This window comes from Cryptomeria japonica, chromosome 11 (assembly GCF_030272615.1).
Source record: "Cryptomeria japonica chromosome 11, Sugi_1.0, whole genome shotgun sequence".
NCBI classification, from domain to species: Eukaryota; Viridiplantae; Streptophyta; class Pinopsida; order Cupressales; family Cupressaceae; genus Cryptomeria; species Cryptomeria japonica.
Window position 1 is genome coordinate 365878680 of NC_081415.1, and position 27843 is coordinate 365906522.

General features: G+C 37.4%; 1 protein-coding gene across 2 annotated transcripts in view; it reads right to left on the reverse strand.

Annotated features, from left to right (window-relative positions):
* The window catches only part of LOC131049232 (gamma-glutamylcyclotransferase 2-3), a 162970-nt gene extending 135703 nt beyond the window's left edge, over positions 1-27267 (reverse strand). Inside the window, exon 1 of one of the 2 annotated variants that reach the window (XM_057983276.2) lies at positions 26999-27267. In XM_057983276.2, coding sequence (XP_057839259.2) covers positions 26999-27208 — 210 coding nt within the window. In that variant the 5' untranslated portion in view covers positions 27209-27267. The remainder of the gene's footprint in view (positions 1-26998) is intronic. The other variant, XM_057983277.2, reaches the window with a different exon arrangement.
* Positions 27268-27843: the final 576 nt, after the last annotated feature.

A 27843-nucleotide genomic window follows, 5' to 3' on the forward strand; every position in this document is an offset into this window, starting at 1 on the left:
CATGAATGACACAATGAAGACAGTTCACGACATGCTTAAGCTGGAAGTAGAGAAGAATAAGAAGTTAGACAAAGAAAACAATATATTGAGAAGCCATCGTGTTGGTTGAAAATTTTGTACACCTAAGGGATGTGCAAAATTGTGGTTTCAGCCACAGTGTGTGAGTATGATACTCTCCTAATTTAGGGAAGGCTCCCCCTATCTACAAACAAAACTAATCTAATATGGGTGGGACAACAGTCTTTCTTCTTCTTTCAAGAAAAACTATACTCTTTTCTCTTCACAAAAAAGTAATAGCAATTGGAAGTAAATAACAGCAAATACAAAAATGAGACTTTTTGTAGGATTTTTGGGACATAAAGGAACACAAAGTTTCTATGAAAGCACAAAGACCTCCGTCACTTCCCTGGGATGAGAAAACAGAAATGAAAGCACAAAGTCTTCAATAGTTCTACTGTCCTATCAACCTTTGTAGATGATTTTCTGGTAACTAAGCACAATATGTAGCAACTCAAAGTCTAACCACATGATGCACCTCTTACGCACAAACATAGAAAATAAAAGCAGCACAAAGTCTGCAAGTTACCCCTTTGCTTGAGTGTCCTACAATAGTTTCAAACGTGACAAGCAGCTCAAAATCTGCAATATCAAATCTTAAAACCAATCTAAAATTCCAAACACAATAAGCAGCTCAAAGTCTGCAAGATTGAGCTTGAATCCCTCTTGTATAACACCTCAAAACTCACAATCAATCACTAGAAAATGTCGTCACATAACACCTTGAATCAACACAAAGTTTGAAAGCAATTTGCCTCTTTTAATTGACTGCAATCTGATTTACAACTAAGCTCAAAGACTTAGAGTGTACATACAAACTGGCAGAGTTTTGTTGCATTGCCAAAAGATAAAAATTACAATAGATCCCCTCCAGTATTTATAGGAGAGGACCCTTGAGAAAAAGGTGGGAGGATCCCAACTAACTTGAGAAATTCTCTCAACCACCATGACTTATTCCAACTACTAACTATGACTTATTCAAAATTACAAGTCCTATTCTAAATTGTAATCAGCTTACTTGTAATTAAAAAAGTGCAAGTGATAAACTTGCAATTACAAAATTGTTTTTTTACAGGTAAACTTGTCAAAACAAAATTACAAATACACAATTGAAACTATTCTATGTGTCCGAAGACACGAATCTAACTACATCATCCTTTGTTTCGAAAATCTTCATGCTGCTACAAGATGTTAGAACTTTAAGTATTCTGGATCGGTGAAGACATCTCGAATCGGAACAAGAACTTGCACCCTTGATAGTCTTTGTCTTTCGCCAACGAACTTCAATCCTATTTTCTTGCTTGGGGTAGTACCATTCATTCAGGAGGGAAAGGGCTGCCTTCCTCTTTTCATGTCATGACCATCTCTGTCTTGAAAGCATTCTATAATTTGCATCCATGAATTGTTGTTGTATCTCTTCTTTGTATCATTCTCCAATCTTGAAATCTGCTTGCAAAATAAGGCCCATGCCTTAATTTACTGATTTGGTAGGTCATGTGTGCAAACAAGACTGACATGGGAAGGGATAAATTGATGCAAAAATGGGCTCACAAGTGAATTTCGGGTTCTGGCAACTGTATTACATGTGCGGAAAAACAAGAGCAATTACAAGTAGTGCGGAAAAACAAGAGCATTAACTTGTAATTGCGGAGAACAAACATGAAACTTCATGTGTGTATTGGGTAACCACAAGTTTGCACTTGTAATTGGACCTTTAAGACTCATTTTCAAGTGTTTTTGAGTGCATTTTGGACCAATTTCGGGTTTTGGAAGGCTAACTGCGAGTGAAGACACAACTGCAATCGGGTTTTAAAATTCTAACTGCAAGTAGACTTTAAATGGGAAAAATGGATGAAATGGGGTTTTGACATGAGGGGAAAATGGAAAGAATGATACCAACCGGTAATGGCAAACTTGGAAAATGGGAAAAACTCTTGTTTGCAATCAGATTTGTAAAATCTGAAATCAAATGAATGACTTGAAGACTCAACATTTATTACTTTGTAAAAAGAATGATTTACTCCTTCTACCAAAGGGGAAGAACAATGATACCACCACGTTGCATTTCTTGTTGCAGAAAAACAGCTTGAAAGAAGAGTCCCACAAGGCGTCAAACACTTCACATTGAATGTTAGATGCAAAACCGATCACACATGGCGGAATACGTGGCAGAATTTGAGGGTAAAACGCCACAAAATGCAGAGCTAAGACAGCGAATGGAGAAGCAAAAGACCCCCACATTACTATGCATTCAAAGCCCCACTCCCATAAGAATCGGATTCAACTTGCAAAGCACCAAAAGTTCACTGCTTCTTAGGGAAAAACATGGTAATAACCAGCAAAGGGCGTATTCCAAAAACGTCTTCAAAAACGTTTTCAAAAATACCTTCAAAAATGCTTCACGTGTTCATCCAATCCGTTTTTGGTGAAAAACGTGGCAAGCAACATTGATTCCCAACGATTTTACAGGAATGTGGAACAGATTTAGGGGAAGAATGCCACCAAAATCAGATTCATGGGAAGAAAAGTGCAGGTCGGGTTCTTCATCTCCAACTACAAGCAAAATGTGCCCTCCAAAGATGCAATCGGGTTTTAAAAACCCCTTTGCAAGTTTTAAATTGCATCACTTTTTCCTTCACTTGGGCGAATTCGGGTTTTAGGGAAGAAAGAACAAAAAGACATCAAATATGGATCGAAGAATAATGACAGCGATTCTGGAAGACTGATTGCCGTGAGTTATTGATCGTCTCCATCATTGAATCCGGTTTAAATACAAGAGGAAAGGTTGCCTACGTAGGGACATGTCCATACGTGGCAGTTGCCACGTATGGACATGCCCCTACGGAGGCAACCGTTCATAACAATTAGTTTGTTTATGTTTAATTTCCGAACTGCATGCTCCATTAATATAATGCGATCAAGAATCACATGGGCACAATAACTATCGTGCCCACTGTGATTATCATCGCAGTGTATACAAAGTTTATGTCCATCTGCATATCGGGACTGTGTGTTAATAGCACTCTCCAGAATGACTTTCAGGCATCGATCATATATATATAATAACCGATTTAGCATCAGTTAGATTCATGAGGGCTATATCTTAACACTCCCTCTTAGCAGGAGTGGATCTAAGTAATTTTCTTGGGAGCATATTCTTTCATGACTTCCGACACAATTCGGGACAACATTTAATATAGTCTTGTCATGACAATAGACTCACTATCATGATATCTAGCTCAGTCCGGGACAATCACTTAAGAAGTCAATCATGAGATGATCACATACTTTAGGATCAAGATATCCGACACAGTCCGGGACAACAACTTAATGTAGTCAATCTTGACACTTGGTCAACTATTGTCAAGATCGTCACCTTGAAATAGTAACCTTAAACATAAGAAGATCATCATCTTCTTGAACACAGTTAGAATATTGCAATATACATTTTATTTATTTATTCATGAACAAATTACACATGGTAGGAATTTCATTATAATAATCTCAATTATAATCTAGTCATAACAAGTTTACTTCTGAAGTATTCTATCTTCAATCTTGCAAGTGGCTTGGTGAAGATATCAGCATTTTGTTCTTCAGTACTGATGTACACTAGTTTTATGACATTTCGATCTACCATATCTCTTATGTAGTGATAAGGGATCTCAATATGTTTGGATCGATTGTGAAAAAATGGACTTACTGAGAGCTTGATACAGCTCTGATCATCACAGTGAATTATTGTTGAATTCAGAGTTTTTCCAAATAATCCAAATAATAACTTTCTCAGCCATACCGCTTCATGAGCTCCCATGGAGGCTGCCATATATTCTGCTTCAGTGGAGCTTTGTGCAACTGCTGACTGTTTTCTGCTGAACCAAGATATCATAGCAGAACCTAGATTGAAGCAACACCCTGTAATACTTTTACGATCAGTGGTACTTCCGACCCAATCAGAATCAGAATATCCTTCAAGTTTAATCTCAACATTTTCATACTTTAAGCCAAGTCCGATTGTGCCTCATAAATATCTTAGAATGTGTTTAGCAGCCATTAGATGTATCTTCTTAGGTTCACACATGAAGTGACTTAATACATTTGTAGCATAGCAGATATCAGGACGAGTATTTACCAAATACATGAGTGAACCGACGATTTGTTTGTAGAGTGTGAGATCTGTAGATTTTGAATCTTCTGCCTCAATTTTTAGCTTGTGCAAATTAGTTTCCATTGGTGTAGCTAATGGCTTACACTCCATCATCCCAAATCTAGTTAGAATATCTGTGGTGTACTTTCCTTGATTTAGGAAGATGTAGTTTTTCTTCTGCCATACTTCTAATCCCAGAAAATAATGTAGAATCCCTAGATCCTTCATATCGAATTCTACTGCCAGATCTTGCTTACATTTCACAATGAGATTATCCTTTCCTGTTATCAAAAGATCATCCACATAAAGGACCAATATAATCATAGTGCCATTTGAAGCCTTGAAGTAGATGTTGGGATCTGCTAGGTTCTTGGAATACCCTAGTTTGGAGAGATAGTTGTCTATCCTTGCATACCAAGCCCTAGGTGCTTGTTTTAGCCCATAGAGAGCTTTCTTTAGTTTACAAACATAGCAATTTTTATCACGTATGGTGAATCCTTCTAGTTGTTCTATATATACTTCTTCTTCAATTGAACCATTTAGGAAGGTAGTCTTTACGTCCATTTGGTGAATTTTCCATCCTTTGGATGCTGCAATTGCAATGATTGTTCTTACTGACGTATACCAGGCAACTGGGGCAAATGTCTCTTCATAATCAATTCCTTCTTTCTGAGAGAATCCCCTGGCCACAAAGCGAGCTTTATGTTTTTCAATGCTGCCATCAGATGCATATTTGATCTTGAATAACCACTTGGATGAGACAACTGATTTGTCTTTTGGTCTAGGCACTATATCCCAAACATCATTCTTTAGTATAGATTGATATTCTTCAACCATAGCATCTTTCCAAGCCTGTTTTGATAAAGCTTCTCTGACATTTGTTGGTTCAGAATTTGTGAGTTCGGTTAGAAGTGCAGCATAACATTTTAGAGTTCTTGTTCTCTTATTTTCTTTGGAAATTTCATTTGGTTCTACATTATTCTCTTCAATCATTTTCCTTGCCCACAGAGGTTTTTTCTTGTTATTGAGTGTTTCAATATTTTCATCAACAAGAGGTTCAGAAGCTCTTATGATGTCCTCCCTCTCAGTGTCTGAAGGTTCGGAATTTTCTATGATATTCTCCCTCTCAATGTCTGAAGGTTTGGAATTTTCTATGATATTCTCCCTCTCAATCTCAGTTATGTGATCTTCTCTTCTTTAGTAATGTTATCATCCTCAGGTTCTTTGAGTGTAGTGTTTTCTTCAAACTTTACATCTCTACTTATCTCAACAGATTTTTTCCCTGGAATGTAAATCCGATATCCTTTAGTATTTTCACTATAGCCAATGAAGATACCTCTTTTTCCAGATGGTTCTAGTTTTGTCCTCTTTTCTTTAGGAACATGTATATATACAGGACAGCCAAATATCCTTAAATAACTTAAGGCTGGTTTGTTCCCTGTAAAAGCTTCTTTACGAGTTATGTTTTCTAGAACTGAGTGCGGACATCTGTTTTGAATGTAGACTTTTGTATTTGAAGCTTCTGCCCAGAATGAAGTGTATAAGTTTTGGTCATGCATCATGGCTTTTGCTGCTTCAATTATGGTTCTATTATTTCTTTCTACTACTCCATTCTGTTGTGGATTATATGGTACAGTATACTCCCTCTTAATCCCAATAGAATTACAAAAGTCTTTGAAGTTGCAAGATGTATATTCTCCCCCATTGTAGGATCTTAACACCTTAATTTTCTTCCCTGACTGGTTTTCTACTAGTGCCTTGAATTCTTTGAACTTAGATAGTACTTCATTTGAGTCTTTGCACTTTATAAAATATATCCATGTTTTTCGAGAGTAGTCGTCAACAAAGATTATGTGATATAAGGATCCAGTTAGGGATGGTGTTGACATGGGACCGCATAGGTCTAAGTGAATTAGTTCTAAAATAGATTTTGATTTGTGCTCGCTTGAGGGAAAAGAAACTTTCACATTCTTTCCCAAGGCACATCCTTTGCAAATGCCCGTGTGTTCAGATTTTAGTTGGGGTAGTCCTGAAGTAATCTTCTTTATGTTGGATAGAGCACTATATCTTAGGTGTCCTAATCTTTTGTGCCATAATTCATTATTATTTGAAAATTCAAGATTTAGTGCTTCCTTTTGATCACTGCATAGTTGGTATAGGCTACCATCTCTTGAACCTATTGTTATGGCATTTTTGATATTTGTATTTTTAGGCTAGAGTAGAACTTTATCTTCATTGAAGGTAACCCGATATCCTTGATCAGCTAGGCCTGAGATTGAGACTAGATTTCTTTTTATTCCAGGTACAAACAGAACATCCTTTAATTGTAGAGATACTCCATTTCTTAGTTTGATAGTACAGGTCCCAATTCCTTTCACAGGATATGTGGAGTTATCTCTAATAGTAACCTCTTCACTTGAGTGCCCGTTAAGTGTTTCAAACTGATTTCTAAATCCAGTTATATGCCTTGATGCTCCACTGTCTACGATCCAAGTGTTTTTATTTGTATTTATTTCGCTTGATAGGGCTAAGAAGAAAAGTGAGTTTTCTCCTTGGACTTCGGCTAGAGTAGCTTGTGTTTTCTTCCTTTCTGGACAATTCCTGTGAGTGTGCCCATATTTGTCGCATTTGTAACACTGAATTTTAGACATATCTCTTTTCTGATGGTTTTTATTTCCTCTCTTCCGTTTGGAGAACTTTTTCTTTTTGTTGAAGGTATTTGTATTAAGTGCTTGGATTTCTCCTTCTTTATTTGGCCCTAATCCTCTTGAGATTAGTCGAGATTCCTCTTGAATGCACTCGTTCTTAAGTTGTTCAAATTTGGGTAAGGGGGTTGTTCTGCTAATACATTGAATGTAGGATTCCCATGAAATTGGTAATCCTCTTAGGGCTATGAGAGAGATTTCTTGATCATCTACCTCATTTCCAATAGTTTGTAATTGGTCTTTTACTTCAAATATCCTTGAAAAGTATGTAGATATTGTATCATCTTTATTCATCTTTATGTTTAAAAGTTGTTGTTTCAAGGTTAACATTCTATGTATTTTTAATGGTTTTAAATACTTCATATGCTTTAGGCAGTCTAGCTATAGATGGAAGAATATGATCTTTGACTGAGTCAATAATTATTTTCTTTGCTTTATTATTACACCTTTTCTAGGTAGATTTCTCTAGATCATCATTTGGCATGTCTAGATTTTCTTCTATGTAAGACTCTAATTCTAGTTCTTCAAGAATGGCAATGATTCGTATCTTCCAGGAAACGAAGTTGGAGGATCCTTCGAGTCTATCTTCCACTCTCATATTACTTGACATTTTGAATATTTTCTTAGTCGGATATATCCTCTGCGTATATAGCCTCTGCGTCGATTTGTTATTTACTTCCGATAAATGCTTATGAGTAATATGGCTGTCTAATTTATTCTCTCAATAACTTGGCTCTGATACCATGTTGTGAAATATGGATCGAAGAATAATGACAGCGATGCTGGAAGACTGATTGCCGTGAGTTATTGATCGTCTCCATCATTGAATCCGGTTTAAATACAAGAGGAAAGGTTGCCTACGTAGGGACATGTCCATACGTGGCAGTTGCCACGTATGGATATGCCCCTACGGAGGCAACCGTTCATAACAATTAGTTTGTTTATGTTTAATTTCCGAACTGCATGCTCCGTTAATATAATGCGATCGAGAATCACATGTGCACGATAACTATTGTGCCCACTGTGATTATCATCGCAGTGTATACAAAGTTTATGTCCATCTGCATATCGGGACTATGTGTTAATAGCACTCTCCAAAATGACTTTCAGGCATCGATCATATATATATAATAACCGCTTTACCATCAGTTAGATTCACGAGGGCTATATCTTAACAAAAATAACTTGTAATAGGGAAATAAAATCCCCTTTACAAGTTTAAAATGACTTTGACAAAAAGAATAGGGAAATAAAATCCCTTTTACAAGTTTTAGAATTAAAACAGCTTAAAGGACATAAAACAAGTAATAGGGAAATAAAATCTGTATTACATCTAAAATCACTTAAGTAGGAACTTTTAAAAGAAATTACAAGTTCTTTTTAAACTTGTAATTTGTCCAAAAAGTTCCTACAATGACTTAAAAGACATAAAAAGCAAGGGGGAAATAAAAAGTAAGTTACAAGTGACAAGTTTTAAATAATTGTTTAAAAATTTCCGTACAACACTAAAACAAGAGAAAATTAAAACTTGCAATCAAAGGAAAATTTTCCACTTGCAGTCAAGAAGAAAAAACCCGAAATTGAAGAAAAACATAGCAAACGAACTCGAAACGCGATGAAATTTGAAACGTGAATCGAAGATGGACAGAAGATCCATCCAGACCAACAAGAAGCAAAAATTTTGCCTCAAGAAGCATGCTTTAAGAGTAAAATCTCAACCTGCAGTGACTACTCTAAAACCCGAATTTGCAAAAAAAGCTAGGAAAAAGAAGACCAAAACTCACCAAAATTTGGACAATGATGGCAAAGACACTTCCCAATGATTTGACACTAACAAATGTGAGTTTTGCACCTCTTAAAACATGCCTTGGAGACAAAAATGACACATTTTAAGCAAAAATTTGTAGGGGTTGTCACATTTTTGAAAATTCAAAAATGAGGACAACACGTCTCCAACAACTCAAGCAACTGTTGAGGCAACATGATCCTTTGGCTACGCCACCGCCATTGCCTCCTCCAGACGTAGTTGATGATTTTGAAAGGATGAAAGCTTCGGCGCAGCTGATGGATACTTGGATTAATAAGACTTTTGAAAGGGCGAATGCATTCATAGAAGAACTAGTAAAGATATTTGATAGAGCTAAGGTGATCCTTGAAAGAACTCAAGCACTCATGACAGTATATGACACCTTTGTCTACACCAGAGACTTCACCATACGCATATTGCAAGTAATGAAGAATACGCCAAGACAGACTTTGGTGAGTGAAGGGATATTGAAAGATGGACAATCACTTGATTTCCAACAGTGGTGTAATTTGCTTTGCATGAGGAAAGTCATATTTGAAGATATCAACGGTGGATGCATCAAGCAATTAACTTGATAGATGATAAGATCTTGGAAGTAGCCGTGATCATTCTCAAGAAGCAAAAGAATGAAGGAATTGATATTGATGCTGAGCAACTAGCTGAGTGAGTGAAGACTATCTTCTTTGGAGCAGATGAATCACCTTCCGAGAGGCAGCTGGATGATATTCACTCATTCACAGTGCTTACCAGCAAAACAAGAGATTACGGGCCAGGATGGGAGGCGACCTTTGCCTCAAGCTTGGATGAAGTCAGTTACTTAGAAGAGCAATTGAAGAACCTACCTACACATCCAATAACTGAAATTGAATCAATGACGTCTAGATTCGTTGAATTTGCAAAAAGAGAAAAGGATAATGGCAACAAGATTCTAGAAGATAGTTTGTTATGATCCTATGTGGCATCAATTTTTCCTCTTAGAGGATTTTTCCTCATATTTTCTGCCAAATGGATGTCACATTCCCATTGACTAATATTAAATAACTTGCAATAATTAGGTATTTTGGTAGTAACAAACCCTAAGTAGGGTTTAGGTGGAAAAATATGAGCCCTCAATTCTGATTTAATCTTGGCCATTCATTGTAATTGAGAGCTCTATATAAGCTCAACTCATTTCATTTGTAAAGGATTGATTAGAAAAGTTTTGAAGAATTGTTGCTTGATGCTACAGAAATTAATAAAATCATTGAACTGTTGGTGACTTATTGAGGTTTGAAGCATTTACTTCTTTCTTCATCCTTTTATGAGAGGTTAATATCGAAAAGACAAAAAAAATTAGAATAGAATTTGATTTAAGTGTTTTCCATGAGTGAAAGATACATGTGGATGATTGAAAGTGAAGCTCGTTTTTCATACTACTATCCATCAATGGTGAGGTATATTGCGTAGTCAATTGAACCCACCTTAACCAAAGCTTAACTTCAATTTCTATTTCATCATTGATAAGCTTCACCTTGAAGGTATCCATGTTCGTGGTAGTGATTTGAATATCACCAAGCTATCCCTAGAAGATTGCACTAGCATTGTCGAGATGTTTAAAGCATGTCAAAGAAAAGCTTAGTTGAGCTCACTTGAAATTGTCCATTGTCTTGCATTCTTAGGATTAGCATAGCATTCCTAAACCCTACTCTTTTTTCATTTTTTTATCAAAGATCAGTAGTAGTAGTAGTAGTAGAAGAGAGCGATATTGCAACATCATTTGAAGAATGTCATTCCATTGAACTTGAATTGAATCTAGCAAAGAACAATTATGTAAATCCCCTCGTAGGTACAGCAAATACATCACACCATTGAAGCTATCCAACAAGTCAAGACTTGACATCGAGAACCTTGGAGTCATCTCAAGTGATCCTTTTGGCTAGATTTTAGTAGTTGAGAAGTCTTTGTTCAAGAGAGGATAGAGTATTCAATACTTTATTCTATGTTTAATTGTGCATAAAAGCACCATCAACAAAATTGGCGCTAAGAGGGCCTTGATTAGAGAGAATACCATTCAAGTCATATGGTTTTGATAGAAGAAGAATTAACCTTGGGCGAACAAGAAGATATCATTTCACAATTCAACACTCTTGCTTGGAGAAACAAGAGCAGTGCGGCCGAATTTAGACAAGTGAGGAGTGTCATTGACAAAGAAGAAGAATTAGGAAAACAACCTCCAATTGTCATTAGGAGAGCAGCTCCTCCCGCTCGTCAGCAATAAGGAAATTGAAATATCAAGAATCAAAGATTGCTTCCAAGAAACGATTTAGCATGAACCGCAATGGTGCTACCACATAGAGGCCTATTCCCAATACTACAGCCTAATCTAGGATTTGACAACAATCGGAAGGATATTCTTTCAGGGTTGAATGATCTTGCTTGGAAGGAAAGGAGAAGTGGCGACGAGTATATAGTAGTGCATTTTGTCCTCAACAAAGAAGAAAAAGATATAGAGATTGGCATTGCTATTAAAAGAGCACTCCTTGATCAAAGGTTCCCACCACTTCTTGCATATCCTTGAAGAGACTCGGAGCTACATGTTGGATCACAATACCTCATTCTCACTAGAAAGGTTTCAAAGAATTCTAAGGTCTACTCTGAGAGAAAGAGAATATCAGGAATTAAGATACACACCCAAGACTAGGTGAGGGAAGATGGATACTTCATCCAATCGAGACACACCTAGCGGGGAAGACATATTTGGCCTATTTGCATCTCCACCACATCAGTATCAAGATCAAGACTAATGACTAGATCAAGATCAACAAGCCAGTTAGGCTAACATAAGTCAGCCAATTGTGCAAGCAGCTACTTAGTCAAGTACCCAATCGAGTTCTTAACCAAGTGGAAGCACAATGGCTCACAACAATCCTCCTCCGCTGCAATTTGCTAATTATAATGATATGCCAAGAATTTTAGGAGCTTCTGCTCAAATTACCATGTCAATGATCCAAACCATACAGCAAAAGATCACATCAAATTATTTGAAGATCACTTGAGAAATAGACCAATCCGATATGGAGATGTAGCATGCAGGCTCTTTCCCTATTATTTAGGAGAAGAGGCACTTTCCTTGTTCATCCATTTACCTACAGGCTCCATCACCTCACGGGAACTACTAAAGGATTCATTTCTTGGCAAATATGGCCCCCCAATTACACCTACAGAGTTGTATAGATAGTTTATTGAATGCAGGAGGGCGGAACATGAACCAATCAACTCATTCAACAAGAAGTTTCATAAGGCATATACTAAGTTGAAGGCTCCTTACCTCATAGAGGATGCAAAAGAAATGCACTATCATGCTTTGGATCCTCTCACGGCAATGTTTGTGAAATCCCACGTGGCTCTGGCAAAATTTAACACAGCAGACACAAAGGTCGTCAAAGTAAGCAAAGGCTTAGGCCAAAACATAGAAGGACCTTTACTTCATATGGGATCATCAACCATGACAAACCAAATTCAAGGAACAAACCAAGCCTTGATCCATCAGACACCAATGTTGAATCCAATTCCGTTATCAGCATATCCCGTCGCACAACCATGCAATCAACTAGTGCTACACACAGGCGATTGAGCTCCCTAAGCTTCCCAGACGCATCCAGTGTACTTGCAAAATGCATCGACATCCACAAGGATGCCAGAAGAAAAGGAGTTAATGAAAGAATTAATTGAACAAGTAAAGAAGTTATCATCCGATGTCATGCATTTGTGGAACCAAAATAATCAATTGCAAAACTTGCAAAGGAAATTCCAAAAATATCAAGGGAATTATCAGAATTATCAAAGAAACAATCAAAATTTCTAAGGAAACAACTAGAACTATCAAGGGAATAATCAAGGGTTTTGTGATAACAATCAGGGATTTTAGAAGAGAACGTGGAACACCGCGCCCTAACAACGGAAACATTCCTTCACCTTTAAACAACACGGCCGCAATTGAAAACCGACCAGCCAACAAGGTCTTCCTTGCCAAAGCAGCCCTATCAAATTGATGTAGATTGCATAACACAAGCCAGCATTCTGAATTACAATGTCCTAAATTCAAAGTTGCAATTGATATATTTCAACAGGAGGTGCGCAACAATCAAACGGTAGAGAACCCTCCAACAACGGGATATGAGATAGTCCCTACAATTAGATATGATCAAGCTTTAATCATTGAGGATTTCCATTTTCCTCCCGTAATGGACGAAGAACTGCGAGATCAAAATGGTAGATTTCCACCCGCATCAGCGAGCGCTCCTATGGTACCACCAGATCCCAGTTCTCGCCTTTGTCTGCCAATGGACCAATTGAAGAATCGCATTATGATTCTTGATAAGTTTCATAGGAAGGTTTCCCATTGGACCAATAGGTGACTCTCTATTGTTGGGAGAGTGACTCTTCTTAAGTCAGTGATCCAGGCTCTCCCTATTTATAGGTGTTTTATTCAGGTGGCTCCCTCAGGTTTCATTCAAGAGTTTGATGCTCTTTCACGTCAATTCTCGCGAGCAGGTAGTTTGCACGCAAAAAAGTGTAATCTAGTGAAGTGGGGCATTGTTTGTAGGACAAAACAGGAAGGGGGCCTTGGTCTTCGGCAGGCTAGTCTTAATAGCCAAGTTTTGGCAGCTAAGCTTTATTGGAGATGGTGTTGTCATCAGGACCAAGATTGAGCTAAAATTCTCACTTCTAAGTACTTAGGAGGAGTGGAGGATATAGGTGTACCCCGGTGTAGTCTTGAGGGAAAAAGCTCTTTGATCTGGAATACTCTCAAACGAGGTGCCAATTTAATTAAGCGAGGGCTCTTTTGGATTTACAATAGAGGTGTTGAGGCTTTGTTTTGGTTTGATTCCTAGGATAGGACTCCTATCATAACAAAGTTTCTACACTTAAGATCCTTGTGCAACAATTTTTTCTTGAGGTAGGTTGGAGTAAGGTGGAGGATTATAAGACTCCTTAGGCTTGGGGCAAGCTGAAGTGTTTAGGTGGAAAGAACCTCATAGTGGCCTCCCAAGGGCTCTGAGGAGGATTGACAGGAGCTTGGAAAGCTATTAGCTGGTAGAGCCTATCATTCTTTGGAAGGGAGAGACTCTCTTGCTTGGGGCCCATATTCGAAGGAAAATTCACAGTGGCTTTGGGTTATCAAGAGCTAGACAGGATGACTCGCGAAAGAACAAGGGTTCCCTAGTGGAAGCACGCATGGAACAAATTCTATTGGCCTAAATGAAATTTCTTCATGTGAATGGTTGTGCAGGGTAGATGTCTCAATTGGGAGAACTTGAAAAACAGAGGCTTCCAGGGTCCTTCTAGGTGTGTCTTGTGCAATCTCAATGAAGAATGCTATTCACATACCTTGTTCTTGTTAGAATTATGTTATATGTTGTCATTGATGTCAACTCTTGTGGTCTGGATGTGGTATGTTGAGCAGTAGTGTTTGTATGAGACGGTATTGGGCGTTTGGAGGTTTCCCGGATGTCTTGACTTTTTGGAATGTGTTGCTAATATTATTCAATGCTATACTTGGGTCTAGATTGATTCAGAAGTCAAGATCTTGGTCCGGAAGTCGAGATTGTGATATGGAGGTTGTATGGCGTGTGAATAATGTTTTAGGTTCAACTTTGGCGATGTTCGTAGCGTGTTGATGTGTTCAATGAGGAACGTTGTGGTGTGGTCTACTTCTCATTCCTTCCCACCACCAAAATGTTTAGTGGAGACCTATTTTAAATCTTTGTCTTGACCGACATTGAGGATTATGTTTTCCCGGAGATAGTATATGTAGGAGTTTGATCTAGATGAGTTGGAGGGTGGCTTTTTGTGTTGAAAATAAGCGATATAGAAAGAATCTACTCGATGTGTTGAGTTGTGTTGTTGATTGTTACTAGAAGTAGTTCTGGCTATGTAGACTGTGTTTCAGTGGTGGATTCTCTTTATCTCTCTCTTGGGCAGTGAGCTTCTTTCTAAGCAATGAACCTTTCTGGGCAGTGAGCCCTCCCGCATTGAGCATCTTGGCAGTGAGCCATCCATTGTAAAAATCACCTTAACCGGTGTTTATATATTGAGAATTAGCATTCTCCGTAGTTTTTCCCTTCTTGAGTTTTCCACGCAAATTCTAGTGTTTCTTGTGTCTGATCTATTATGTGCATATGCTTGGATATGTATCTATCTTTTATTAATTTTGCTAGTTGTTCCGGATCTGTGAATAAAGTTTAAAAAGAATTTTTTATTGACAACTGATTCACCCTCCCTCTCAGTTGCCCGATTATTCAACAATTGGTATCAGAGCTTTGGTTCCTTGAAATAGAGCTTAACTGCTTGAGGTAGATCCTGATCCAATGGCACACAAATTATCTATTCCTATCTTTGAAGGATCCAATTACAATTTCTGGAAAGTAAAGATGAGAGATTATCTGGTTTCTCTAGGTTACAACACTTGGAAGGCTGTGGAGACTAAGTATGTTCAATCAGCGAATGGTGTTACTACTCCAGAAGAAGTTCAAGCCTATCAAGAAAATGAAAAGGCAAGGTATGCTATCTTTAGTGCATAATCAAAAACTGAATTAACAAAAGTTATCTCTTTGAATACTGCTTATGAGGTTTGGCAGAAGCTGAAACATATCTATGAAGGAAATGAGAGAGTTAAGTTGACAAAAAGGCTAACAGCTAAGCGAAGATATGAGAACCTGAAGATGGAAGAAGGAGAAGACATTGTGAGCTATTTTGAGAAGGTTGACAACACTGTGAATAAAATCAGAGAGCTTGGAGGCACTCTGAATGATAAAGATGTTATTGACAAAATCTTGATGACTTTACCGGTGAGTTACAATGATAAGATCTCAGCTATTGAAGAAACATATGATCCGAAGAAGTTCACTAGAGAGCAGCTATTTGGTACCCTGATTGCATTTGAAGTAAGAAAGTTTGGAAAGGACAAAGACAAATCGGAGACAGCATTCAAAGCATTTGAAGATGGTCCGGATGATGATGAGAGCCCAGATGAGATGGAAGCAAACTTTGTGAGGAAACTTAAGAAAGACACCGGCAAGTACAAAGGTATGTTACCCTTTAAATGTTTCAAATGTGGAAAGATTGGTCATATAGCTACTAAATGTCTAGAAAAGGGAACAAGACAAAAGTTTAGGGAAAACAAGGGAAAGTTCAATAATAAAGCATATTATGTTAAAGATGATGCTAGCATTTCAGATGATGAATCAGACTATGAAGAAGGTAACTGTTTTCTTCTGGTAAAAAAGGGTGTTCCTAGATTTGACATTTCAAGACTATTGCTATTGCATTTCATGCTAGAAGAGATAAGAATGAATGGTTGATTGATAATGTTCAAATCCTATGACTGGTGATAAAAGTAAGTTCATAAAGCTTGAACACTATGATGGAGGTTCTGTTAGGTTCGGAGATGATCAGACAACACAAATTGTTGGAATTGGTTCAATTACTTTTGATGGAAAACATAACACTGACAATGTTTACTATGTGAAAAGTTTGCATCATAATCTTTAGAGTGTTGGACAGATGTGCAAAAATGGATATAATGTTGTTTTCCAGGATAATGGATGTGAGGTCCGGAAAGAGTCCGGAACGGTTATTGCAGTTAGAAGACGGACAAATGGAAATATGTATCAGTTGGAAGGAGCTACAAGACACTGTTTAATATCACAACTTGATGACAACTGGCTATGGCACCAGAGGATGTGTCATATCAATTTTGACACCCTGGTGCAGATAAGTTCACGAAGTGTAGTGAGAAATCTACCGAGATTGACTAAACTGGATAACAACATCTACAAGGAATGTCAAGTGGGAAAACACACAAAGAGCACATTCAAAGGAAAAGAGTACTCGTCCACCAGAGTACTGGATTTGGCTCACACAGATCTATGTGGTCCGACCAGAACAAGGAGCTTGCAAGGTGAGAGGTATTTCATGCTACTAATTGATGATTATTCTAGGATGATTTGGGTTGCATTTTTAAGAGAGAAGTCTAAAGCATTAGATAAGTTCAAGATATTCAAGGCAAAGGTTGAGAATGAGGTTGATAGAAAAATCAAGTGTTTAAGATCTGACAGAGGTGGAGAATTATTTCAGATGAGTTTAATGACTACTATGAGAAAAATGGAATTAGAAGACAGTTATCTATCCCCCGGACACCATAATAGAATGGTGTAGTGGCAAGAATGAACTGAACTATACAAGAGGCAGCTAGGACTATGATGAAAGGAGCAGACTTATCGAAAGTTTACTGGAGAGAAACAGTTCATACAACAGCATACACTCTTAATAGAATTTTGTATTGGAGGAAATATGGAAAGACATCTTATGAACTTTGGCATGGTAGAACTCCGACAATGAAATATTTCAAAGTATTTGGAAGCAAGTGCTATATCCGGAGAGATGAGGATAATCTTGGAAAGTTCGACAGCAAAGCGGATGAAGGTATATTCTTAGGTTACTCAACAAAGAGCAAGGCATATCGGTGTTACAACAAAAGGCTGAATAAGATTGTTGAAAGTGCAAATGTGAGAGTTGATGAAAACACTTCAAAAAACTCAAAAATAGCAACAGGAGATGAATCTAACGAGTTCGAAGAAAAGAAAAAGGAAGAAGAAAACTGAAGAGAGAAAACTGAAGAGAAGAAAAGAATGATCAAGATGATCCGGCATATACATCCAAAAATCCAAGGTATGTTCAGAAGAATCATTCAAAAGATCAAATTATTGGAGATAAGAGCAAAGGTATCATCACAAGAAGCAAAGCAACTCAAGAACAAGTTCTATTATGTTAACTATCTAAAACTAAGCCAAAGACAGTAGAAGAAGCTTGTAATGATCAAAATTGGATGAAGACAATGAAAGAGGAACTAGACCAAATTGAGAAAAATCAGACATAAGAATTAGTCAACAAACTGAAAGACAAGAATGTAATTGGAACTAAATGGGTATTCTGGAACAAGCTGGATGGAGATAGAAAGGTTGTGAGAAACAAGGCAAGGTTGTGTTGCAAAGCATATACTCAGATTGAAGGCATTGACTTTGATGAAACTTATGCCCCGGTTGCCTGGATGGAGGCAATAAGGATGTTCTTGCCATTTATAGCATTCAAGGACTTCAAGGTCTATCAGATGGATGTAAAATTAGCATTCTTGAATGGAGAATTGAAAGACGCGGTTTACATTGAACAACCAAAAGGTTTCAGGTTGAGAGATGATCCAAACATTGTTTGTAGATTGAAAAAGGCTTTGTATGGACTGAAACAAGCCCCTAGAGCTTGGCATGGAAGATTAGACAAGTACCTAACTGATCAAGGATTTCAGAAGGGTTCGCCTAATAGCAATTTATACTTCAGGATAGATTCAGGTAAAATTGTAATTGTTGTAATGTATGTTGTGATATAATCTTTGGAGGAAATGAAGGTATGTGCAGAAGAATTGCTAATGAGATGCAAAAAGAATTTGAGATGTCCATGATTGGTGAGTTAAATTTCTTGTTTTGCAAGTTAATCAAAATGATAAAGGAATTTTCATTTCTCAGTCTAAGTACATCAAGGAGTTGTTGAAGAAGTTTGGGTTGGAGAACTCCAAACCGGTGTGTACACCTATGACCACCAGATGTAAGTTAACCAAAGATGACAAATCTCTTAAGGCAGATGCAAGTCGATACATGTCAATTATTGGAGAACTATTATATTTGACTGCCACTAGACCAGATATCATGTATGCAATATGTTTGGCAGCCGAATTTTAGCAAGAACCAAAAGAATCACATGTTGTGGAAGTAAAAAGGATTTTTAGATATCTAAAGGGCATAGAATAGTTTGGTTTGTGGTATCCCAGGAGCTCAGATTTTACCTTGTCAGCTTATACAAATGCAGACTGGGCCGGAAGTGTTTATGACAGATAAAGTACAAGTGGAGGAGCATTCTTTCTTGGCTCCCAGTTCATTGCTTGGTCAAGTAAGAAATAAGACTTCGTGTCTCTATCTACAACTGAAGCAAAGTACATTGCAGTATCCTCATGTTGCACACAGATCTTATGGATGAAGCAGACTTTGAAGGACATCAGTGTAAAGTTTGATGACCCTATCTCAATCATGTGTGACAATACCAGTGCCATAATATTTCAAAGAATTCAGTACAACATTCCAGAACAAAGCATGTATCTATTAGGTATCATTTCTTGAGGGAAGAAGTGTTAGACAATGAAGTCGGACTTGAGTATGTACCCACAAAGGAACAGATTGCAGATATATTCTATAAAGCGTTGTGCAAAGATAATTTTGAGTATCTTCGGCACAAGTTAGGGGTATTACCCCTTTCCAGTTTGAACTAACATGCATTTTGATGTGCATTGGTCCGGTGAGCAGCTTGCATATTCTTATCTGGACTGATGCTTGGGGACTTCCTCTTTGGGGGGGCAAGAGTGAGTTTCATAGGGGGGGTGTTACCCACCTTTTGTCATTGTTGTCAAAGGGGGAGAGAGTATGTTGATATCATGATTTTTGTCTTGATAGATGTTGCCATCAATGACAAAGGGGGAGATTGTTAACATTATGTTATATGTTGACATTGATGTCAAATCCTGTGGTCCAGATTAAGTTTGGATGTGGTATGTTGAGCAGTAGTGTATGTATGAGATGGTATTGAGTGTTTGGAGGTTTCTCAAATTTCCTGATGTCCTGGCTTTTCGGAAGATGTGTCGCTAATATTATTCAATGCTATTATTGGACCAGATTGATCCGGAAGTCGAGATTGTGATATGGCGGTTGTATGTGGATAATGTTTTAGGTTCGGCTTTGGCGATGTTTGTAGCACGTTGATGTGTTCAATGAGGAACGTTGTGATGTGGTCTACTTCTCTTTCCTTCCCACCACTGGAATGTTTAGTGGAGACCTATTTTAGATCTTTGTCTTGGCCGACATTGAGGATTATGTTTCTCCAAAGACAGTATATGTAGGAGTTTGATCTGGATGAGTTGGAGGGTGGCTTTTGTGTTGAAGATAAGAGAGATTGAAAGAATCTAGTTGATGTGTTGAGTTGTGTTGTTGATTGTTACCGGAAGCAGTTATAGTTGTGCAGACTGTGTTTCAATGGTGGATTCTCTTTATCTTTTTATCTTCAGCAGTGAGCTTCTTTCTGGGCAATGAGCCCTCCCGCAGTGAGCATCTTGGTAGTGAGCCATCCTTTGTAAAAATCACCTTAACCGGTGTCACCTTAACAGGTGTTTATATATTGAGAATTAGCATTCTTCGTGGTTTTTCCCTTCTTGGGTTTTCCACATAAATTCTGGTGTTTCTTGTGTTTGATCTGTTATGTGCATATGCTTGGATATTTATCTGTCTTTTATTAATTCTATTAGTTGTTTTGGATCTGTGAATAAAGTTTTTAAAAAAATTATTGACAACTAATTCACCCCCCCTCTCAATTGCCCGAACATTCAACAGTTCTTGTGTCTCTTCTCTAGGGAAATTTGGCATTGCTGGTGGGGAGTTTGGAATAAGGCATGTATCCATGCTTCTTCTTTGGTTGAGTTCTGGGGTCTTTTGGGAAACTCCCCTTCCAAGACTCCCTTTCTCCATATTGCCTAGGATATAGGTCCTTCCTTTATTCTATGGCAGATCTAACTGGAGAGGAACAAGAGGCTTTTCCAGGATAAGAAAATGATGAGTCATCAAGTCAAGATGAGAATTATAAGTACTCTTCAAAAGACCTTATCTGCAAAATGTGGTTTGTTCATTCCTATGGATCTTGATGATGGTGCTACCATTCAAAGGTTGGTTTTGGTTGGTAATAGTGGAAGGCCACCCTCTTCCAAGGCTCGTCGGCAGGGCAAGAGAAAGATCCAGTGTGACGGATGTTGGTTGCCTCCACCTTTGAGTGTCCTAAAGATAAATATTGATGGCGCTTTTAGAGGTAATCCAGGACATGCTGGGATCAATAGGGTTGGTAGGGATAGCTCGGGAGTTGTAATCTTTTTCTTTTCTATTTACAAAGGGCAACATACTAACAACTTATGGAAGCTCTAGCTGTCCTTTATGCATTGGAGAAGAGTTGTGCTCTCGGCTAGAGAAAGGTTATCTATGAATCTGATTCACAAATTGTGGTTGATATGTTGTATAGGAGGCAAGTGGCGAGAGTGAGCTGGCAGTTGGCCTTGGTGGTAAAGCAGATTGCACATCTTTGTAGTTCTATGGATTCAATTACCTTTTGTCAAATTCCTCAAGAATGGAATAAGGAAGCGGATTGTTTGGCGAAATGGGCCTCTAATCAGATGGGGATATGGAATGTGGAAGAGTGGGAACATTTAGCCACGAAGCATTCTAGAATTTTAGAATGTCTAGTTTTGGATGATAGGAGAGACTGCGAGAGGGTCTCAAGAGTTTCTTGATTTGTGGTTTTTATTTGTATTGTGGGCCTTGCCAGTGAACTTGTTGGCTCTTGTTGCTTTCTAATGATCTTCTTTGGTTAATAAATTTTTACCCCCTTTTTAAAAATTAAAAAAACTCCTCCAATAAAATATTATTTCTCTGCGAATTTGAGATTGAACTATCAATTGTATCTCTAGCCTCTAAAGGTTTTCATAAAAATCCCTCTATTCTACAATCTAACTTTAAATCCAACTATGTAATCTAAATGATCACTTCAAGGCCATCTAGAGAAAGTCTTTCACTGCTGAAAATGGATTCTCAAGCACATCTTGAGAAGATAAATTTGAGAAAAATCTCAAATCAACGGAAGAAATTATAAAATCATTCCATATCTTTTCCAATCTCCAGAGCCTTCTTTATAATATATATATTCAGTTACTAGTTTCCCAAACAGTTGCATTATAAAGTGACTTTAATTTAATTAAACTAAGCCTAAAGTCACTTTAATTAATTATTATTAATGTTATCTTTTAATTTAATTTTTATGTAATAATATTAAATAATTGATTTTAATTCTTTTTGCTCCACTTTAGTCTTCAAAAATAAAACGGGACATTACACTTTCTCATAAGAGAACTAATAACAATTTTAACTTTATACAAAGAAAAAAGCTCATCCAAGTTTAAAGCAACATTGATTTTCTTAGTAACACTCTTTCCAGTGGTGTCTCTATTCTTTACAATATTAGAGTCTAAGATAGCATAAGTAAAAAGATCCTCATAAAAACTCTTAAAACTTAAAAGTATTATTGATCTGGTCCTCATCCTCAAAAACACGATTATTCAATCTTATACCAGAGATCTTGGAGAGGAACTATGGCAGCAGGTTGTGGCACAATTCCTCATGGACCAATGGCAGTAAATTAATTGAGAATTTTGTTAGAATGTGTTTCATATGCTGTCCAGATTTGATAATTTTCATACACACTTCAACTCCCTTTAGGAGGTTAATGACTTGGAGGACATGCGGACATCCAGGATCAATAACATTTCGTTTATTTTGTGCTTAAGATCTGCAACTTTAACCTGAATGAGACTATTACAGGGATGACTTTGAGTCTTTTTCTCAGCATCAAACAAACTCCTGCACCTTCCTAAACCACACAGCCCTCTTCCTTGCCAACTTCTTCCCATAGAACCTAAAAATATCTTAATAGCCTCCACAACCCCAAACCAGATTAAAATATTAGACTTGCCTCTTCCTTCAGCCTGGTATATATTTCACAAACTTTGCATACTATTACAACAACACTATCCTCCAGCAGGAACATAGTTAACTTAAACTGTTGAAAAGAAGACTTAACCTGAACAGGAGAAAACTGAGCTCAATAAAACACTCCATAGGATGATAGTCAGGCGATGGAAAAGGCACCACATTTACCAGATTCTTACCATTTACAAGCATAACACTAAAAAATGATTTGTTAAAATAAAATCTATCCAATCTGCGGAAAACTCTCTTATTCTTTTAGCATATTAAACCAAATAAACCAAATGCATTTACCACATTTTTTACTGCACTCAATCACAAGGGTCGCACGAATTAAAACCTTCTCTTCAAATCAGACTAGAAAAAAAACTTATCATCTTTCCCGGCAAATTTCAAAACTCCCAATTTGTCATCTTTGTTCTCAATCATATTGAAGTCCCCACCAAAAACCCAAGGGGCCCTAGGCAAATTAGAGCACACCCACATCCAAAGGCCCAATCTCTTCTTACAGTCATTTGATGCATACAAAAACATAAACCAAACTCCTTCACATTAATAGACATTTTAATTCAAATAATCCTTGAGCAGGGAGAGAATACTTTACCCACAATTATGACAACTTATTTTTCACCAAGATGACAAAACCCTTTCTCCCCTTAGCATGCCCAGAAGCAACAACAATAGAGTTTGGCTGAACAAGATTTAAAGCATTTAACAAGGAAAACTCCACAGATTTAACTTCTGTAAGAAAAAGGATATCCAAGTCATTATTTGACCTACAAAAAGATCTAACAGCATATCTTCTTTCAGATGCTTCCAATCCTCTAACATTCCAGCTTAAAACTCACATGAAAACACTAAAGAAAGAAAAGCAATCTAGTTAGGGATACAACCCTTTTCCCTACACAAGTTTTCAAATGTGGGGTATTTGACACCCTTTTTATTGCCTTCATTTAGGCCTGCAAGTGACAGAGAGGCAACTTGAACATTATTTTCACAAGCCATAGGTCTAGGGCCTTCAACACCTTAAGGATCAATATTATGGTTGGGTCTCTTAGTACAGGACCTTTAAGAACCCTTAACAACCATACTAGTGGAGCTTTGGCCTAGGCAAATCAAAGAATGTTCCAGACAAGCCATTCTTTTAAGGGATTCATCAGTCACCATACTCTTAATATCAATACCAGGATTAGTAGTCATTAGGATGTCATCACAAATACTAGCCATTAGGATGCCATCAAGATTACAATTTGACTCATATGGTACAACAGCATAACCAACTTGTATTCAAATTCAAAATTATCCCATTCAGCAACCTTATTGCTAACTGGGATGCTATCAGTTTGGGAAATATCATTTTCGTAAAAAATAACATCTTTTTCAATGTTACCTCTATCTTTTGATGTATTCTTCTTGTTTTTAAAGACTAAGACAGTCCATTCTCACAAGACAATCCTCTCTGCAAAAGTAAACATAGCCAAGACCACCTAAACCATTGAATTTGCATGAAACCTCTTTCTATGCAGTAAAAATACAATTCAATGAAGGCATTGGTTTGCCAGGTCTAAAGAAATTAAAACTCTTGCATTCATATATGAGGTAAAGAGGCCTTAGTGACCTCAATTTTTATAAACTCCCACAATGGCTTAAGCAACTAACGCAAAAGAAAGCATGCGTGAGGGAGCAAGCTACAAACTTCTATCCATCTAGGAGAAGAATTGAAATTACCATCCTCTATTTGAACCAGCAAATCCCATGGAAAAGCCCTAAGAGCATTCCAACAAACATTTGTAGCCTCTCTTTTGCATCCATTACTCTGAAAGCAAATAAAAGCAACCCTTTCTCAATCAGCCTACACATATTCACATATTAAACTAGTTTTTTTCCCCAAACCAAAATGACCCAATCATCAAAAACTTGCCGAAGGACATAAAGTCTTTACTCAAACAGACAAGGAGTATCTCCACATTTTTAAACATATTTTCTTCATTCTCGATAGCCTTTAGCATTTCATCGTTAGGGAATACTTTCAAAGTGCAAACAAGGGTATTACCCTGTTCAAAACCTCCTTGCTCTAGCCTTCCATCTTCAACGAACACCACTCCTTCAGGCACTACTCTCATCAAACACCAGGGCAGACTTATAGGATTTGCCACCACTTTCAACTTTCTTTTGAGCAGTTGCACCTTCTCCAACCCCTTCTGTAAGATATGACATACCTGCAGCAAAGGACCCTGCCCTTGTTCTCACCTCCCCTCTCAAGGAACTGACCCAAAAGGCCTACAAACAGCTAGGCTCAAAGTAATACCACTGGGACACAAAATAAGATAATATACACTAACTAAAGAACTCTACTAAAGCCCACAAAACAAAACATAACCAAAAACAGGAAACACAACAGGTACCCCCAATAGTCCAAGGACACCAAGGAAAACCAAGCAAGGAAGAACACACGACTATGGAGGGTGACCCTTCATCTCCCCTAGCACCAACTTTCTCCCTCCCCTTCACCAACTTTCTCCCTCCCCTTCGCCAAACCTACATGCTTAAATATCAGCAGTCTAAATATTATATTATTACATTATAAAATATAACATAAAATAAATTATATTTATATATTATATATTAAAAAACTACATATTATATTATAAAATTTATATCTATACTAAATATATTATATTTATATATTTTTAATATTTTAATATTTTATGTATATATACAACCATACCCAAACCAGAACTTGGGAAAAATAATCCATCGTATTGCGAACCTGAACCCCCAGACCCCCAAACCAGCAACTTAGTTTTGTCTTGATCAGACCCAACATATGGTCTTGGGGCATAAACCTGCTTTGTCTTTTTTCTTGTTCTATAACCTCATCCAGGGACCTAGGATTGAATGAAATAACTCCATGTTGGAGTCTAAAGTGGGCATTTATAAAGTTAAAGTACAAGACTTCCTTGTTGAAGATGTGTTGTGCTTTGAACCTTTGAGACTTGCAGATCTCCACCTTATAATGAAAGTGTGAGCAATTTCATCATCGTATTGCTTGACATGCGCAAAAACTCAAAGTGATGTCTTGGGAATGATTCAATTTGGAATTCAATGTATGGAAATTGTTGAGTGTTGGATATACCATTCTTAGGCTTCATTGATAAAGATCTTTGTGAAAAATTTGCATTTTGCTCAAGAATTTGAATGTAAGCACTCTTTTTTCAAAAAAGTTAAGTCTTTAATATGTGCTATGGGATCATCATTGTTGTCAAATGCGATAAGAGGAACTATGGAGCCTATCTCTACTTGGCCTATGGGCTTATTCTGAAATGGGGTCCCAATGGGGTCTCATTTATGTGACCCATTTTGTGATGGGACATGGGGTGTGGAGGCATAGGTATTGGTTGGTTCCCTAATTAGCTGTATGGTTTTGGCAATTCAATTGTGGAGTGATGTTGGTTTAGCTTGTGCATCATATGATCTGTGAATGTCCTGACTGTTTCTGTTTCTGGTGACGGACTGTAAAGGTTTGTCATTTAAATTGTTCATAAAATCCTTTTTGATGTCATGAAGTAGTTTTTAACTTTTTCTAATTTTCACATGGATGATGTTGGAAACTCAAGATGGATGGATAAGAGCACATGATTGAAGTATTTGATTGGGGAGGCAGGGGCATAGTGATTGACAAAATCATCGTGAGCTTCTAAATCATCCTCCCTAGCCCAATCATGTTGTAGAATTTTTTTAGTGACTAAACTGACATGTTGCATATGGGAATTTGAGTTGTCATGAAAATAGCCATAAAGAAAATCAAGTTGCAGATCTGACATGTCAATGAGCGATAGAGAGGAATTATAATCCTGGAAAGGTGGAATGAAAGAATCTATATTTGAAAATCACCAATGAAAGATTCACTTTGAATTCACCAAATGTATGCAATTAACCTGAAAGTTCCCCTAATCTGTTATTAGAATAAGGAATAATACGGTGATGGGGAGGATTAAACCTTGTAAAGGTGGAACAAAAAAAATCTATATTTGAAAATCACCAATAGAGGGGTCATTTTGGGTTCACCAAAACATAGGCAATTAAGCTAAAAGTTCAACTAATCTGTTATTAAAATAAGGAACAATACAAGTCTAGTTGCACCAAATAAACCTATGTAGCAAGAATGTGGACAAAGGATAGAGTTGTGTGCAACTATTACAGTGGGAATCCGTGGAGTGTAGCTCCTTTCTAATGTGCTAGGTGGCTTTGATCTCTGCAAAGGCTAGTCCAAGACATCAAAATAAATAAATGGCAGCAAATATAAAATCTCACAAGCAAAAACTAAGGATATGGTCCCATGGAAGATCTGCAGGAACTTTTTTTATGGGACTCATACAAGATTAATTAGAATCTTTTCCTTATAAATAGGTAATAGCTCTAACATACATCACTTTTTCAGGCTTGTGTATGTTGAATTTTAATGGCAAATGAACTGGTACAGCATATAGGCAAAGGTGAAATTCATATTCAACAATTGTACATTGGCATATCCAACTCAATAACACATGAAAGGTCGCCATTGATTATGTATTGAACAAGAAAAGGTAGTCGAAAAGAAAATAGTACGAAGATTGAGTACTATAGATAAATGACTGACGCAAATGTGAGCAGGGTCGCGGTGAGGCTCGAGAGTGACAGTTCTGCCGGGGAAGGCGGGAGTACCCCTGTGATCGGTGCTGCCTTGATAGAAGACACGGCGATATCCTCGTATGTACCCCACCAGGCGCTGCTCGTACTCGAATCCCGCATACCATATCAATGACCCATACCCGAACACCCACATCACCATCTCCCCTGCTCTACACTGCCTAGTCTCTTAGGATGTCGTTAAAAAAATATTTCATTGCATTTTCTTTTATCCATCCTCGTAATCACACTTGTCGCATCTAACTTCTAATTCGGTAAAGATTCGTGATCATTTAAAAAGCAAATAACTTAAGTTTTAAATTCCATTGTCATAAGCTATGGACTTAAAAAGCGAACTCACAATAATATTAGGGGAAAGGACCCAGTAGTTGAGCATGTTCCAATTGTTGTGAGGGTTGTTGATACTTTTTGTTCCAAAAATTGAACAAATAAAACCTATTGTTTGAAACAAAAAATATCAATTTTTGTTAGGAAATGTACCAACAGTTGTTAGGAAATGTACCAATAGTTGTTAAGAAATGTACTAATATTGTAAAAAGTAACCAATTAGGTGATGCCACATCGGCTGCACAACTATTGGGGTCTCTAATGCACGCCTGTTGGTCTCACTTTTTTTTGGGGCTGTTTTGGACACCTTGGCAAAAAGCATGCTGATGTGGCATCATATTTGATGATGTGGCCCTGAAACCTTAGTTATAAGCAGGGGACTTGCCAAGTAAGCTGCTGTAAAAAAATCGGAGTGATTCGAAATTTCCAAGTAGGATTTTGAGAAGCGTG